General features: G+C 43.3%; 2 protein-coding genes across 2 annotated transcripts; both read left to right on the top strand.

Annotated features, from left to right (window-relative positions):
- Window positions 1-7523: 7523 nt before the first annotated feature.
- Window positions 7524-8276, top strand: LOC112350771. Its single transcript, XM_024687568.1, has 2 exons — window positions 7524-7800; window positions 7879-8276. The coding sequence occupies exons 1-2, from the start codon at window positions 7743-7745 to the stop codon at window positions 8274-8276; spliced, it is 456 nt and encodes a 151-aa protein (XP_024543336.1). The 5' UTR covers window positions 7524-7742.
- A 985-nt stretch (window positions 8277-9261) lies between these two features.
- Window positions 9262-11218, top strand: LOC9661053 (WD-40 repeat-containing protein MSI1). Its single transcript, XM_024687761.1, has 6 exons — window positions 9262-9700; window positions 9877-10197; window positions 10267-10419; window positions 10473-10597; window positions 10649-10744; window positions 10807-11218. Exons 1-6 carry the CDS (start codon window positions 9356-9358, stop codon window positions 11033-11035), a joined length of 1269 nt encoding a protein of 422 aa, XP_024543529.1. The 5' UTR covers window positions 9262-9355; the 3' UTR covers window positions 11036-11218.
- The last annotated feature ends 4117 nt before the right edge of the window (window positions 11219-15335 follow it).

Raw genomic sequence — 15335 nt, 5'->3', positions numbered from 1 at the left:
GGAATGGCGCTAGAACACGAATTTGGACATGAGATGAACACCACTGTGTTCAGAACAATCTCTACATTCTATAGATATGCCAAATGAGCAAATTTAGACACTTTCCATAAATAACATTTGGGACCGAAATGAGACTAACATAAAAGGTATAATAGCGAGGGTGTTTGGCAAAGATGGTAAGCTATCATCCAACAATATTAAGGGATTAGTTTCAATAAGCGAGGGTTCTTGTCAAACCAGTGTAAGACAGAGCAAAAGAGAACTAAAAAGCCGGGCCAAATATGTTTGGCTCAATAAACACTTAGGAATTCTGTCCTTATGCTCATCCGGCCAAGTATAGATGCAAAGTCCAGTTTACTAATACTTGAACCAGAGGGATGAATAAAGGGTCTAACAATACAGGCCTCCTGGTATCGTGGCAGTAAGGAAAGAGTGTCTGTAAGGACTGGCTGACAAGTAACTTTTGATACCCGAAGTTACATTCGCAACACTTTCCCCCCCTAGGGAAGATTGACATCCTCATTGATGCATACTCTAGTCTAAAATACTGCTAAGGAAATAACTCCAGAAAAAGTTCATGGTATTCATACTATGTGAGAAATGCACCAACTTAAATGAGTTAGGAGGCAATTTCTTTGTCTAACGCGGATGCGCTACCAACTTAGACACCTTCCAGCCGTCACCGACAAGGAAATAACCAACGGAGTTAGCCACCCTTGCTGCTCTGGGTGTCACCTAGGTTACAAAAGTGTGATACGCCCCTACCCATAGGGATATAGAGAGAGAAGCTAAAGGCTCTAACCCTCTTGAGCAAAGAAACCAAACTCGTCGGTAAAGTTTAGATAAACTACTGTAAATAGGCAGTTAGAGTTGTTTACACGGTCATGCCCTTTTAACGGAATAAGGAACATCGACAGAGAGGTGAGTGATGTGACCAATGAACAGTAGCTACTTCATGACTAGAGATTTCACCATGCACACAAAGTGCCGAAGCCAATCTGCCTATACTGGCCCAAACTCAAAGATCAATAGATGGACAATATCAAAGTTATAGACAATGATATCTTAGAGACTTAATTATCAGTGAATAAAACTTAGATTAGAACACAAAAGTATTCCAAGTAAGTTATTATCCAATAAAACAGTATTACAGTATAGGAACCACCAAGATCACTATAGTTAGAAAACATAGGATTCATCATCCAACAAAATTCAATAGTAAGTATATCATCAAGTAAACTCAATGAGAAAACTTAACTACCGATGATTGTAGACAGTATGCTAAACAACTTACCAAAGATAACTCAAAGAACACAAAGTATCTTTAATCGACAAGCACAATGCTCGCGAATGTATCACCCAAAGGAAATAACATCATAATCTATTAGAACTAACTCGAGCAACAATCAACAGAACAGAATGAATGTGGTAAGACCAACAAACACCTATTCATGTCAATTATCATAGAAACCAATCTGAATAAATCTCAGTCAACAATACAAAGGTACTCAAGTTGCTTAAGTAAGTGTTAGCAACATTCTATCAATATCTCAAACCTAAGAAACCAATCCAGAGTAAACCACAAAGAACATGTGGTATTGCAAAAAGCCATAAGCCATCAAAGAGAACAACTAACCATCATAAAAGATCATCAATCATCCCATCAAAAAGAGATATGCAGAATCATTGTCAAAGAAAGAATCCACCATCTTGAAGAATGGCAAACCATTCTGTACTAATAATAATCAAGCAAAACCTCTAACAAGGATAATCAATTATCCTAAATGATAATCAATCATCACCAATGATTACTTGATGCAAATACTAACTTCGACATTAAAGCTAGGAGCCAAAATGCCTTCCCCAACAACTTTTAACAAATGAAACAATGAGCACAAAACTCAAGGAACCAAAACCTTGAAGAAACCTATAACCAAGTCTTGCCTAATAATGATCACAAGTCTTGCATGAACTAATTTCAATACTAAAAAAGAAATCATAGTGTAACCCATAATATCTTCCTCAACACATCCATAAGCCAAACTTCATAATGCCAAAGATAATGAAGAGCATTTCTGCATCAATCCAAAAGTTAAGCACAACAAAGTTATATTCAACAAGTGATCATTAAATGATCCTCCATGAATCCATCTATAGCAAAACGTAACTCACTTCATAACAAATTTAAAAAGAATTATTAATGATTAATATATCAAACTCAAATCTAATAAGGATTCAATCACTTCAATATCAATCACTAATTCTTTCACTTGTAAGGCTAGCATAGTTTACAACTAAATCACCTTTCAAGGAAAAGGTCAAAACTTAACCTCAACTAAACAATCTCGTCTAGAACACAACTAACTCAAACTTGCTACTCAGTTCATTTGAACGTCAATATAATTGTTAATTAGCAAATGCACGAATACCAACAACACAAAACTAAAGCCAAATTATCAACATTATCTTTATCGAGACTAATGAAACTCAATATCAATCTTATGGAGATACATTTCATTTCATTCGAGTCTTAACATTAATATTTTCAATGACAAGCATCACTTCAATGTCATCAACACTAAAATAAAGCTAAAAGAAAGTAAGAGTGAATCACTACCCAAAACTCTCTAGCAACCAAGCTAACCAAAGTCAAAGATACTTTAGTCAGTATCTGAGACTAATTCTTCAACAATATTTAGTTACAGATAACACTTTCGCAAGGAGTGAATCACCATATCCAAGATTCAATGAAATCCAATACTATAGAGTAAACACAACCAAAAATGATATCGACAGAGGTGGAACATGGAAAAACCATGTAAGTCTAACAACACGATCCTCTGCAACACCATTTGGTAAAGCAAGCCCATCACTACTAAATCATCATCGAGTGAAGCAAGTGTTAAACAATCCTTGATGAAGTCTATAAGCAATCACTAGTTGCCAAGCAATCGACAATCACTCTTTCAAATTTCCTTCATAAAACCCAAACATGAAACTCATGCCATCATGTCATATATTTGTCTAATAGTAATGTAATACCTCATGTACAAGATATAGGTTCATTGACAAGTATAAACTAAATGACCACTCGAATCTAACTTAACCAAAATAAGTTCACTAATGCATTTAGCCAATATCTCTAAGCATGCTTTGAAAAGGCTAGCTATGCATGATGAACACTTAGTCTAAACTAAAGTGAAGACTATGAGATGGACTCATATCAATACACAACCTCCTCATAGACAAAGCTATAATATAGGTACTAACATCTCAACTTTAAACAACTAAGTTGGATATCACCATCCTTAGCCAAGGAGCAAGGCTACTAAGACCAAGTCAAGATCAGTCAGAGCTCACTACTCTCATAGAGTTTAATGAAATGCAAAATGCAACCTATCACAAAGCACAATGCTATAGAAGAAAAGCACAAAAGTCACCCTTTTTAGAAAAGCGCAACAGTCACTTTTTTACACCAACTCTAAACTCTATCCAACTCAATTACTTTAGCCTCAAAAGTCAACATCCCTTTTGGGCCGCATCATACAAACTACATACTAAGGTTTAAGTCAACCGAAGTCAATTCCAACCCCTTCATTAGTTTGTATTGGCTTTCGAAAACGGAATGGTTTTCGGACAAAATGATCAATAAATCAGCTATTGGAAAAGTTTAAGAAAATTTGCAAAAAAATTTCCATCCTAAAGAAAGAATAATTCTCAGTCCAGGAATGCAAACTTTCAAGACTCAACAAACTTCCTCCTACCAACAACTTCACATAGATTCACCTCGACACAAATTTTCATAACCAATAGTATGCTTAAGCATCGAACATCTTTACCCATTTTTTCGATATCCAACACTAACATCCACAAAATACAAAGTGAACATCCAAGACTTGATCACAAAGACCACATCTTCGGATATCCACATTGTACTAACACTCTTCTTCAACTACCTTCAAGATCCAATGTGAAGCCAAAACACTAATAAAAAAAATGACATGGAAAATCAAGCTCTAAGGAAAATTCCTCATCACTTGAAATAACAATGCCACTTCCACTAACATAAGTGCTAGTGATGTTAATGCCTCAATTGAGTTTGGACTTCCCGAAAGTCACCCAACCCAGTACTATTCAAACCCAAAAACATTTAACCCCATATAGGCCCTTTCCCTTTATATTTGAACCCTATGGATCATCTCTCAAGTCGTTCTCTTTGGTTGTGTACATATACATCTTCTCCATTCAACAATTTACTCCAAGTGTTAATGGATCATTTGACAAGTTATAACAAATAGATGCTACAACCCCTTCTAACACCTCAATGGGCAAACCCTCAAGGAACCAAAGAACCAACTTAAGCTTAGCATAATAGACCACCATCAAGAATCTAATCAAAGCTACTACAATATTACTATGTGTAAGTAAACTAACTTTACCATCAACCACTTTGGGGTTGATCATTATTTAACCAAACAACTTCATAAACACATTGCTCACTATCACATGGATATGATATAAAATCACAATGACTTGATTATCACTTGAGCACAATGAGCAATGCACCTATCACTATTACAAAGGTTTATGTGAGTATCAAATGTGAACTAGACTCGACAAAATGCAACATAAATGCCACACTCCATCGATAAAGACTTACAACACTTAACACCACTAAATTTTGTTCACAACACGGACAAACTCATCCCACTCTTTTTCCGATTAATCTCAAATTAATCCAACACCAAGCTACTCAAGGAGCAATAGCAAGGTTCCCCGAAAAAGAATTGAGCATTGCAACCCAAGTCTTCAATAGCAAGCCTAGACAAAATGGTTTAGTGCTTTACCGCTATCCATCCCACGACTCACCATTTACAAAACCATCATAACCAACATGCATCAAGATAGGGACTCTTGATTGCATATTATGAACATGAGCAATGAGTCACACTTCGTTGTAAATCATTTCTTCAAGAAGAGAAAATGATTTACGTGTTTGATCCTTCATCCCTGATGACTCTCTTTTTTATCTCATCTTTGACTAAACCTCATGCTTGGTTTCGCACTGCCTTCAATTCAATCCAAGAAAAGTTTATGAGAGAGCATGGCAATGATTACTTGAACCAATAAACTAATCCCTACAGTCTTAATTGATCCACTTATAATCATACTTAAGAAGTATCCATTAGTGCCATGCTAAACAGCTACGAACCAGCTTATTTGCCACTCATAACAAACCCAAAGAAGGTTTATTTTCAACTCACGGTATATGGAACAACTCATGGAACTAACAATAGGCTAACATTAATCCTACCAACTCAAAGTGTAACCTCAAGTTGCTAATGTGCCTCACTAACGAGCCCAAGCAACTTGTGCAAACAAAACAATTTATATCTAACTTATGAGCCCAAGAGCAAGCTCACATTATTACAGTACAAAAAGGTAAGCAAATCCATACCCAAGGAACGAATGCGAAGTCTTTGCACCTAAATATGTACCCATTCGGATCATCGTTTTTATCTCTGCGTATGCAATGAAATTAGTTGCCCAATCACATTAGATAGTACTCGCCAAGACTCACTCTTTGATACCAAATGTAGCGCATGTGGTTTTTACCCTTTATCCTATGGTAATTTACCATAGGATAACACAATTATGTGCCACGTGTCATATGCCACGTGTCCATAGTTCATGTATAAGCAGAACCTAAACCGTGCCACGTGTCCATAAAAGTTCTATATTCAACTATTTCTTCCCCCTTCTACCTTTTTCAGAGTCAATAACCTTTTTCACATTAACCAGTTTTATCTTCTTGTTACCTTAGGATAAAGGGGCAATGCACAATATCCTTGCTGCTTAAGCCTTCTCCAAACATATTACCTCACACATGATCAATGTCATTGAGCTTGTTCACCATTGTGCAATATTTGCATGACCAAACCTTGCTCTCAAGCACACTTACCTCATTCCACCACCATGAAAAAGGATGCTTTATCCCTACAGTATGCTAGATTGCTGCACCATGTGTGGTGCACTCTAGATTGTTGCATGTGCCCTAAGTTGGTGTTTACGGCCCGGGATCATGGCCTGTGTTTGTAATAGTATATATTGTTCATGAACACAGCCATGGGAACACGACCCATGGCCGTGTTCATGAAACACAATGAACACAGCCAGGATCCCAGCCGTTTTTGTAGCTATGAGTCCTGCCAGGTATAGATGAGAAAAACGTGACACATGTAAAAATGTAGTTACCTTCAAGAGCAACCAAAAGAAATTGTCGGCTGAGAACCACGAGGAATCATCAAGAGCAACATCTGACTCGTTGTTCTTGAGTCCCTGCTTTGATGACTTCCAGAAACTAGACTGGCATAGCCATGTCTAGTTTAGTCAGAGCTGCTAGAGTGAATTTACCTTGACAAAAAGCCGTGTCCGAGTCCTTAGTGGCTGCAAATCAACGTCCTGTAAGTCTACGAAGTAATAATCTAGGAAATCTTGTGACTCCTGACAGCCGAACATAAGACTCACGATGAATTTCCACTGACTAAATCCTGTCCCATCAGGACGAGTGTTATTAACAGATTGGTGGAGGAGAAGATTTACTAAAAAGGCTATATAAGCTCTCCTAGTAGAAGTCCATCGTAAGACTCTTTCAGAGCCTTCTCAAGAGCTATAGACTGCACAAAGCACAGTAAACATACGCGGATGATCACCTCGTCCAGGTTTAACGAAGTCAAATCTTTGCCTCTGCACCAGAACGCTTTAGAAGTCTGGGTAAACGAGTGTAGCCCTTTCTTGAGTGGACCCTTCACCGCTTTTTATGTTTCTAAAGCGTAAGTCTCTCTGGAAATCTTTGTGAAGCATACAGATCCGGCAGAGGTATATTTCTGGTATTCAATGTTTTCTGATCATATGCTTATGCAGTTAGAAACTGAGTTTGATAAGAATCTAGCTCCTTACACGATCTTCACCACTTTCGAAGATGGGAAGAAGGCCGTGATTAAACGGCATGGTAAGTCTCTTAGCCTAAAAGCTTTCTAATCTTTCCCGCGTTCGTTCATATTAGAGCCTAGCGACGGAGTCATATCTGTCGTAGCAAAAGCAGTGTCTGCAGCAGAGAGGAAGATGGTCGAGTAAATCATCAAAGAGTGTTGGGAATCTCATCGCATTACTATAACCTGTAAGAAGTTAAAATGAAAATCAAGAAGGAAAGAAGAAAAGAAAAAACCTTCGTAATGAAGAAACCAGTCACTGGGGAGCAGCATCTTCACTCGTATCAATCAAACAAATTTTTTCCTCCAAAATGCTCTTCATCACGGATTATGCCGCGGAACATCGGCCCAAAGTGAAAACCTCGCGCGCTCGCGATTCTCATGGAGAACGATGGCGGCAAATCCAGTAGCAGCAGTGCTTCACCAAGTGCAGCACCTTGTCCGCCTCCAGTCCACAAAATTTTCTTTCTAGGGTTTATGCGGGAAATAGAATATGGAATATGCCGATTCTATTTGATTTAGTGACGATAGTGGAGTTTTGGATCGCAATATACCACCTCTGACACTCTTCCAAGTGTCGCCATAGTGGGAGCTCTGTTGTTCCTCGTGAAAGCTATCTGGACTCCTGGATATCCACTCAAGCTCTCCTGGAAAACCATGTTTACATCCGATTACTTTGTGTGATTTCTCCCCGGGCCGCGATTCATAAGCCGGAGCTTTGCTGCGTGCGTGATTTTGCCCCCGACCAAGATGAAGAAGATCATAGCTTCGCTGCTGCTACTGCTCTTTTCGACGATCCCAGTTCACGGTTTGTTTGCGGGCCTTGCTTTTTCCCCTTCCACCTGCAGATCTATGGTTCTAACGATCGTTGTCCTGCTCTGATCAGCTGTGACTTTCCAGACCACATTCCAGACGAGGAATAACTGCGACTTCACTCTCAACGTCCAGATGCATATGGAAGGAGACCACACGGCGCTGAGGAACGTCTTCACGCTCGAGGCTGGAGGCACCGGACAGGTCCCTGTTGAATCCACCGCAGCTCTCTCGGGAAGTTTCTACATTACCAACCTTCTTCCATCCAGTATAGCCGAGTTCCAGCTCAATTCCGGCCACTCCGGAGACACCGACTTTTATGGTATCAGGTTCTCTCGCGGGAGCGTCCCCCTCGCCATCTCCCCGACCGCTGCCGGGTGTAAGTCTATCCAGTGTCGCAACCACTATTGCCATCCGAAATTGGTTCCCTGTCCAAGCGGTGGCGATTACATTATCACGTTTTGTCCATAAGAGAGGAAAAAAAAAAAAAAAACTTACTTCGTGTGACCGATCGCTTCCAGGAAAGTTGAAAGAAGAAGTCCCGGAGTTCGTCGTCGTCGTGAAAAGCGGGAGCTTACAAGGCATAGGGACTCGGGCCGGATGGCTGCTGGGGAAACATTGTCATCCCGACCGACGGTGGCCGCGGAGGCAGCGGATAGCTATCTTCCGACTTTGCGGCTGAAACGTAGTAGGATAAGCTCAGTATCAGGCAGAAGAACGTAAACGCCGCCGCCGCCGAGAAGATGCCTTTGCTTATAGTCTCACAGTCGGGAACGTTTTGCCCCTGGAAGTATATCGTCTTTGTTCTCATTTGGTTGCGGTTGACACCGGCGAGAAGGCAAGCCTCGGCAATTATAAACACGATTCTGCAAGAACAACGAAGAGAAAATCAAAGCTGGAATGAAAAGCTCCAAAGCTACTTACATGAGGAGAAAAAAGGAGAGGAGTGCACAGAATCGATTTCCACTGGGCTTGTGAGGACCGGCACAGCAGTAGCACTTGGTCATTCCCATGATCAACAGAAACGAGAGGAGATTAAATACAAAGGCCGCTCCAGCGAGACCACTAGCGATGTCTAGCTTGTATTTGCAATAGTAGTACTGGTTATTGGGATCATACTCCCAAACTACCTGGAAGACTCGCAATGAAAAATCTCTCGGAGAGAGCGCGAGAGGTTTACCTTTGTTCGTCGAGTCTCCGCCCCAAGAGACATCGCGAAAGAGATAATGTGAGCTACAATGATGAATATCACCACAAACACAGACGGCCGCCCCATCTCTCACAGCCGATCGGGTCGCGCAGTCGCCATAGCGCTCTCGAAATATTGCCGCGCCCCCAGGAACCCTAATCTTAACTTCCCCCCAAAAGAGAATGCCACCGAGGCGTAACTGCTGGCAGAAATCCGACGTGTCGCGTCCACCTGGAAGTATTGCCCACGTGGACGGTTCCAAGGTTTTTGGCGCCCTAGGGTTTTCTCTTGCGGCGGGAGAGCGAGGAGCGAGCGCGCGGGCGGGGAGGAGCTTGTCACAGGTCTGCATTTGCCGCGCGCGATGTCGAAGGAGGACGAGGAGTTCCGCGACGAGTCGGAGGAGCGCCTGGTAAACGAGGAGTACAAGATTTGGAAGAAGAACACGCCCTTTCTCTATGATCTGGTGATCACGCACGCGCTCGAGTGGCCGTCGCTCACGGTGCAGTGGCTGCCAGATCGGGTGGAGCCGCCAGGGAAGGATTACTCGGTCCAGAAGCTAATCTTGGGCACTCACACCTCCGACAATGAGCCCAATTTCTTGATGATCGCCGAGGTCCAGCTCCCTCTGGAGGACACCGAGAGCGATGCTCGGGTGTATGACGACGAGCGTGGTGAGATGGGCGGCTTCGGGTCTGCCACTGGAAAGGTAAGGAAAAAAATCCTCTTTTTAGTCTTAGAGGCGTCGTGTCGTTCTAGATTCCAGATTTTTATCTTCCTAGTCCTTGGAAGTTCTTGCTGGTGGCGTTCTAGCTCCTTGGATTTTTTTTAGTTCTTAGTTCCACTTGAAGTTTTTGTTCTTGACATGATGGAGTTTTGTTCCAGGTCCAGGTGATTCAACAGATCAACCACGATGGCGAGGTGAATAGAGCTCGTTACATGCCACAAAATCCTTTTGTGATCGCCACCAAGACCGTGAGTGCCGAGGTTTTTGTTTTCGACTACAGCAAGCACCCTTCCAAGCCGCCTCAAGAAGGCGTTTGCAACCCGGATATAAGGCTCCGGGGACACAAGACCGAAGGCTATGGACTTTCGTGGAGTCCATTCAAAGAAGGTCATTTGCTAAGCGGCTCGGATGACTCCCAGATATGTCTCTGGGATGTGACCAAGGCGCAGCGAGTGCTCGAAGCCAAGCAAATCTTTCAGGCAGGTTTTTTTCATTCTTTCATTTTCATCCCGTTTGTAAGATGATTCAAACTCTCTCTTTGTTCACAGGCACACAACAATGTTGTGGAAGACGTCGCGTGGCATTGCATGCACGAGTATCTCTTCGGCTCTGTAGGCGATGATCGTCACTTATTTATTTGGGACATCAGAGTCCAGACCGTGGACAAGCCTTTGCACGCGATTGAAGCTCATAAGAACGAGGTAAGCAGAGCTTTGGACACTTTCTCGTTTTTTCGTTAAGATCTTGGTTACAGGTGAACTGTTTAGCGTTTAATCCCTTAAACGAGTGGGTGCTAGCAACTGGATCAGCGGATAAAACTGTCGCGCTGTTCGACATGAGAAAACTCACGAGTCCGTTGCATACATTTGTGAATCACAGGTAGAGAATCCTTCCTTTCTAATCGTTGTAGCTTCTCACACTGACATTCAGGGAGGAGGTCTTTCAAATCGGCTGGAATCCAAAGAACGAAACCATTCTAGCCTCGTGTGGAGCTGATCGCAGGCTCATGGTCTGGGATCTCAGCAGGTATGAAGAGAAAAAGATCTTTTCACTCGTTCGATCGTAAAAGTCGCTCTTTTTTCTGCCAGGATTGGTGAAGAACAAACACCAGAGGACGCCGAGGATGGCCCTCCGGAGCTTTTATTTATTCACGGCGGCCACACGAGCAAGATCTCGGATTTCTCGTGGAACAACAAGGACGACTGGGTTGTGGCGAGCGTGGCCGAGGACAACATTCTCCAGATATGGCAGATGGCGGAGAACATCTACCACGACGAGGACGACGTCGCGGAAGACATGGCGATTGCAACAAATTGATAAAAGAAGATTTTCTTTAGTTGGTGAAGCTTGAAGAATATACCTGGAATATCCGGTATACTCGTCAACATTTCCAAGACATGGATGGATTGAGAAATTTTCAGATCTCATGTTTGTAGTCTCTGATTCTTGAGGTGCCAGTGGCCGTTGGCCTTTCAGCTTCCTCGGGTAGCTCTTCCCCGATTTTTTGTTCTAGTTGCTTCGTTTTCTTTCCTGAGTGCTGATTTTTTGTTTTAGCTTCGTTTTCTTCGTGAGAATCTTGTTCATTGCAATGGAGGTCCTTCCGATCGATCATCCCCATGATAGCCACGACGTCTCTTCCCACGACTTCCTTATAAACCAGATGCTGGATTTCCATGTGTCTACACTTCAGAGCTCGGGGGCGCCGCGACGACAGGATCAGGAGAGTCAGAAAAGGCAGAGAGACTCCGCATCCCTGGAAGTTCTTCCGTGCAACAAGAAGCACAAAGAAAGCTCCAGCCATGGAGGCCCGGTAAGAAGATTGACGTTCATGACATTTGTCTGATGCTTTCTTTCCAGGGGCAGACGACGGAGTTGGAGTCGATGCGTCTTCTGAACGACGAACTGCGAGCTATTGCGGCGGAGCCAAGCGTCGCTCCACATCTTGCTATTGCAATCACCGAGTTGTTCAAAGGCAACTTTGAGCAACACGGTGATTGCAGTGGCGAGAAGGAAGACAAAGTTCCTGCAGTCCAGACCATATCTTCCTTGAGGGCTGTAAGTGGTCACCTTTTAATTTACTGGCTGGAAGAATGCTCGTTGATTGCAGAGGTATGCGTGCGCTCTCCATGAGGCGCAAAAAATGCAGGAGGGAATCCAGCCTCTGTCGCAGACTTTTACTGAGGTTTTTTAAAAGTTTCTTTTGGAGTTTTTTTTTCCATAGCTCTGTTCGTGCAGTGGCAGCAAGCATTTATGCTTAAGAACTTTCGAAGGGAGATCAATCATTTTCCAGAGAAGAAGAGGTCAAAGCCCGCTCATCGCAGCCGATGCAATGCGATTCGTAAGTTCGTTCTTTCACCTCCTTCGAAAAGAAATTAAGCACGATTTCAAGTTGCAGGAGGCCAAGCAGGAGCCAGAGACAAGAATTCTCGAGGCCATGTTGACGATTGGGCTGATCAAGCCAACAAAGCCTTTCAAAATTTTCATCTGTAATTAAATTGGATGTCAACGCATTGCTAAGCAAAGTAAGATATTTTTCCAGTCGAGAGAGCTAAAAATTCCCTCACTCTTCACAGTCGTTTTGGAAGAGCACAGTAGTAAGTGGGAGAATGTGAAGCGTCTCACGCTCATGCAGAAGATCACGATGACGAAGTGGCTGGTTGTCCTCCTTACTCCTCGCTGGAGCTCTTCATTGGAGTGCTCATTGGTCGCATTGGTAAGCATAGAAAAAACGAGAGTTTCTTTGTTTTCTTCCACCAAACTTTCGGCTGTGGGATACGGACTTTCTCCTTGTTTCCGATCATCGCGAAGACAACAATTATACTTATGGGTCTGTAGTTTTTTCTTTTCGCTTCTGTTTCTCGCGTTCGTTCAAGTCCGAGCACAAGTAAGGTTGCTCTCTCTTGTATTTCCTGTAAAGATACATTTTCTCAGGCACTACTTGATCCTATCAGTCACAGCAAATCTGTGTGTGAATATGGGAGCCGCCTCAAGAGGGGAGGCTATGGACTTTCTGGTCATTTGCCAACTGCTCGAATGACTCCCAGATATGTCTCTGGGATGCTGAAAGGGCACCTGTTTTAGGAAAATCTAAGTCGAGCCAAGACTGTGTCTACATCAGAAGGGGAGCTTTCGAATGACTCCACCATGGTCCACCTCTGGAGGCATTTTCATGTAGTCCCTCCATTCGCAAACACCATAAAACACAAAGCAAATACACAGGGGGTAGTTTATTCAGACGGAATCAGACAGAAATCTTACATAGGCACGAGTACGATCTCTCCCACTCCAGTGAGTAAGTCAACCCCGGTTTTACGAACATTATAAACTATGTTGAATGCTGTGTCGAAGATGGTGCAGTCGTAGCCTACCAAAACCGAGCAGCGTGGGATACAGTCCAGATTGTAGTCTCCATTGTAGAATGGATACGGATTGAGATGACCAGTAGTAAAGCCAGGATCGATCACGCGTCCCTGGTTGCAGCGCAGGCTGGTCACCACTGGATGCCGAGCTACCAGCGCCTCCAACAAGTGATCGGGAATCTTCTTCGCTTTCAACACTGACGTGCTTCCTTTGAGAGATAGCATCACCATCTCTCCTCCAGGCCGAGTTTCAAGCTTGGGTGCCTTGATCTTAGCCATGGCTCTTGCACAAATCGCCAAGCAATCGACCCAGCTAGCATTCCCGCCTTCTTGTACACAGCCTTGCACAAGTCTACTCCAATCCACTCTCTTGCGAGGACAGTCGTCTAAGGTACCAAAAGGGAGTAAGCTCACCTCGCACTTGCTACTGGCCAGGGACTCGACCTCCCCCTCCTGAAGCCATTTGCTGCCACGGACACGGGGCGGCGGAGGCAGCATAAAACCACTACAGCGCGGCTGGTTACCTCCCATTATGCCCTACGAGCGCTCCTGGTTTTTTATTTTTGGTTGCGAAGTTTTGAAGAATTAACAGCCAACGAGACCACCCCTTTGAAAGTAGCAATTCCTAACAACATTCAATAGTAGAGCTCAATGATATAGATTCATTTGTGTTCCTACATAAACATAGTTGAAGATATAGTTCGTTTGCAAAATGACGCAACCTACGTTCTTGTAAAAGGAATATCATCTCAGACAAAATACTTCGATCCAGTTCCTCTCAGCCCACAGCCGCCTGTCAACGAGCATCACTGCCAGCGTCCGGTCGGGAGAGCTAAAATTCCCCTCGCTCTCCACCTATGTGTCGTCATAGTAGTAAGTGGAAGGATGTGAAGCCTCTCATGCTCATGCAATATCACGATTTCAAAGCGGCTGCTTCTCGTCCTCCTCCTCCTTACTCCTCGCTGGGGCTCTTCATTGGATTCCTCACTGGTTGCGTTGGTAAGCATAGCAAGGAGAAAAAAGACTTTAAGACGAGAGTTTCTTTGTTTTCTCTTCCCAGATGCTTTCATCTAGCTTTCGGCTGTGGGATGCGGACTTTCTCCTTGTTTCCGATCATCGCGAAGACAAAGCCAATGACGATTATTTACGGATCAATTCTCTGCTGTTTCTTGTTCTCTCTTGCCTCTCTTGCCGTGGATCCGGTGCCTTAGTTCCCCCGAGCACAAGTAAGGCTTTGTGTCTCTGTCAAGATCCATTTTCGTAGGCACTACTTGATCGTATCAGCCGTAGCAAATCTGTGTGTGAATGTGGGAGCCGCCTCAAGAGGGCGTGTGCAGCTCGGATATAAGGTCCGGGGACACAAGACCGAAGGCTATGGACTTTCGTGGAGTCTATTCAAAGAAGGTCATTTGCTAAGCGGTTTGGATGACTCCCAGATATGTCTCTGGATGTTACCAAGGCACGGCGAGTGCTCGAAGCCAAGCAAATATTTCAGGCAAGTTTGTTTCATTGCTTATTATTCATCCTCTTTCATCAGGAAATCCAGCCTCTGCCGCATTCTTTTGCTTGAGGCTTTTTTTGGAGTTTCTCTGAAGATCTCAAGCATGGACATTCGCTGCCTATTAGATAACTATGTAAGCTGGGCAGCGAACTTTCATCCCTGAGAGCTTTCGAAGGGAGATTTTTCGCTCAATAGACCTCAACATGCGATGAACTCGTTTTCGCCTTCGCTTCTTCTTTGGAAGTCCAGAGAAGAAGGAAAGGTGAAAGCCCGTTCAGCACAAGTGCTATAAGTAAGTTCTTTGAATTCAACTTGCAGGAGGCCGAGCAGGAGCAACCGAGCACGAATTCTCGAGGCAATGGAACAAAAAGTTAAGTCAGGTTGACGATTGATTTACGAAGACGACTGATCAGAGTCAAATCGCAATTCGAGAATGTAGCAGCAGGCAATTCCGACCGTGTCTCCAGCAGCAGCATCGCTTTTATCCTGCGTTTCCCGAGCTGGATCTCGAGAGAAGCACTAAGCCTATTTGTTTTTCTCTTTTCTCGTTGCTTACTGAGCGTTGTCATTCCAGGAGTTCTCCCCCTCTGTTTTTTCTCTCATAGTTATCTCTTTCTCTGCTTTTTCTCTTCTTGTTCTTGGTTTTGCGGTGCAAGTCTTTTGCATCTATTTAAGCAGTGGCGTAATGTAGTAACATAGTTCTTCCTGTCGTAAAACTAGCAGCTTCGATCCAGTTCCTCTCAGCCCACAGCCGCCG

The sequence above is a fragment of the Selaginella moellendorffii genome, unplaced genomic scaffold, assembly GCF_000143415.4.
Source record: "Selaginella moellendorffii unplaced genomic scaffold, v1.0 SELMOscaffold_54, whole genome shotgun sequence".
Lineage (NCBI taxonomy): Eukaryota > Viridiplantae > Streptophyta > Lycopodiopsida > Selaginellales > Selaginellaceae > Selaginella > Selaginella moellendorffii.
Note: the sequence above shows the minus strand (reverse complement) of the source record. Positions and strands in the feature narration are given on the sequence as shown.

Coding starts and splice junctions, on each gene's coding strand:
- LOC112350771 (XM_024687568.1), top strand. CDS start 7,743: ATGAAGAAGATCATAGCTTCGCTGCTGCTACTGCTCTTTTCGACGATC. Junction 7,801..7,878: donor TTCGACGATCCCAGTTCACG/GTTTGTTTGCGG, acceptor TGCTCTGATCAG/CTGTGACTTTCCAGACCACA.
- LOC9661053 (XM_024687761.1), top strand. CDS start 9,356: ATGTCGAAGGAGGACGAGGAGTTCCGCGACGAGTCGGAGGAGCGCCTG. Junction 10,198..10,266: donor AAGCCAAGCAAATCTTTCAG/GCAGGTTTTTTT, acceptor CTTTGTTCACAG/GCACACAACAATGTTGTGGA. Junction 10,420..10,472: donor TTGAAGCTCATAAGAACGAG/GTAAGCAGAGCT, acceptor TCTTGGTTACAG/GTGAACTGTTTAGCGTTTAA.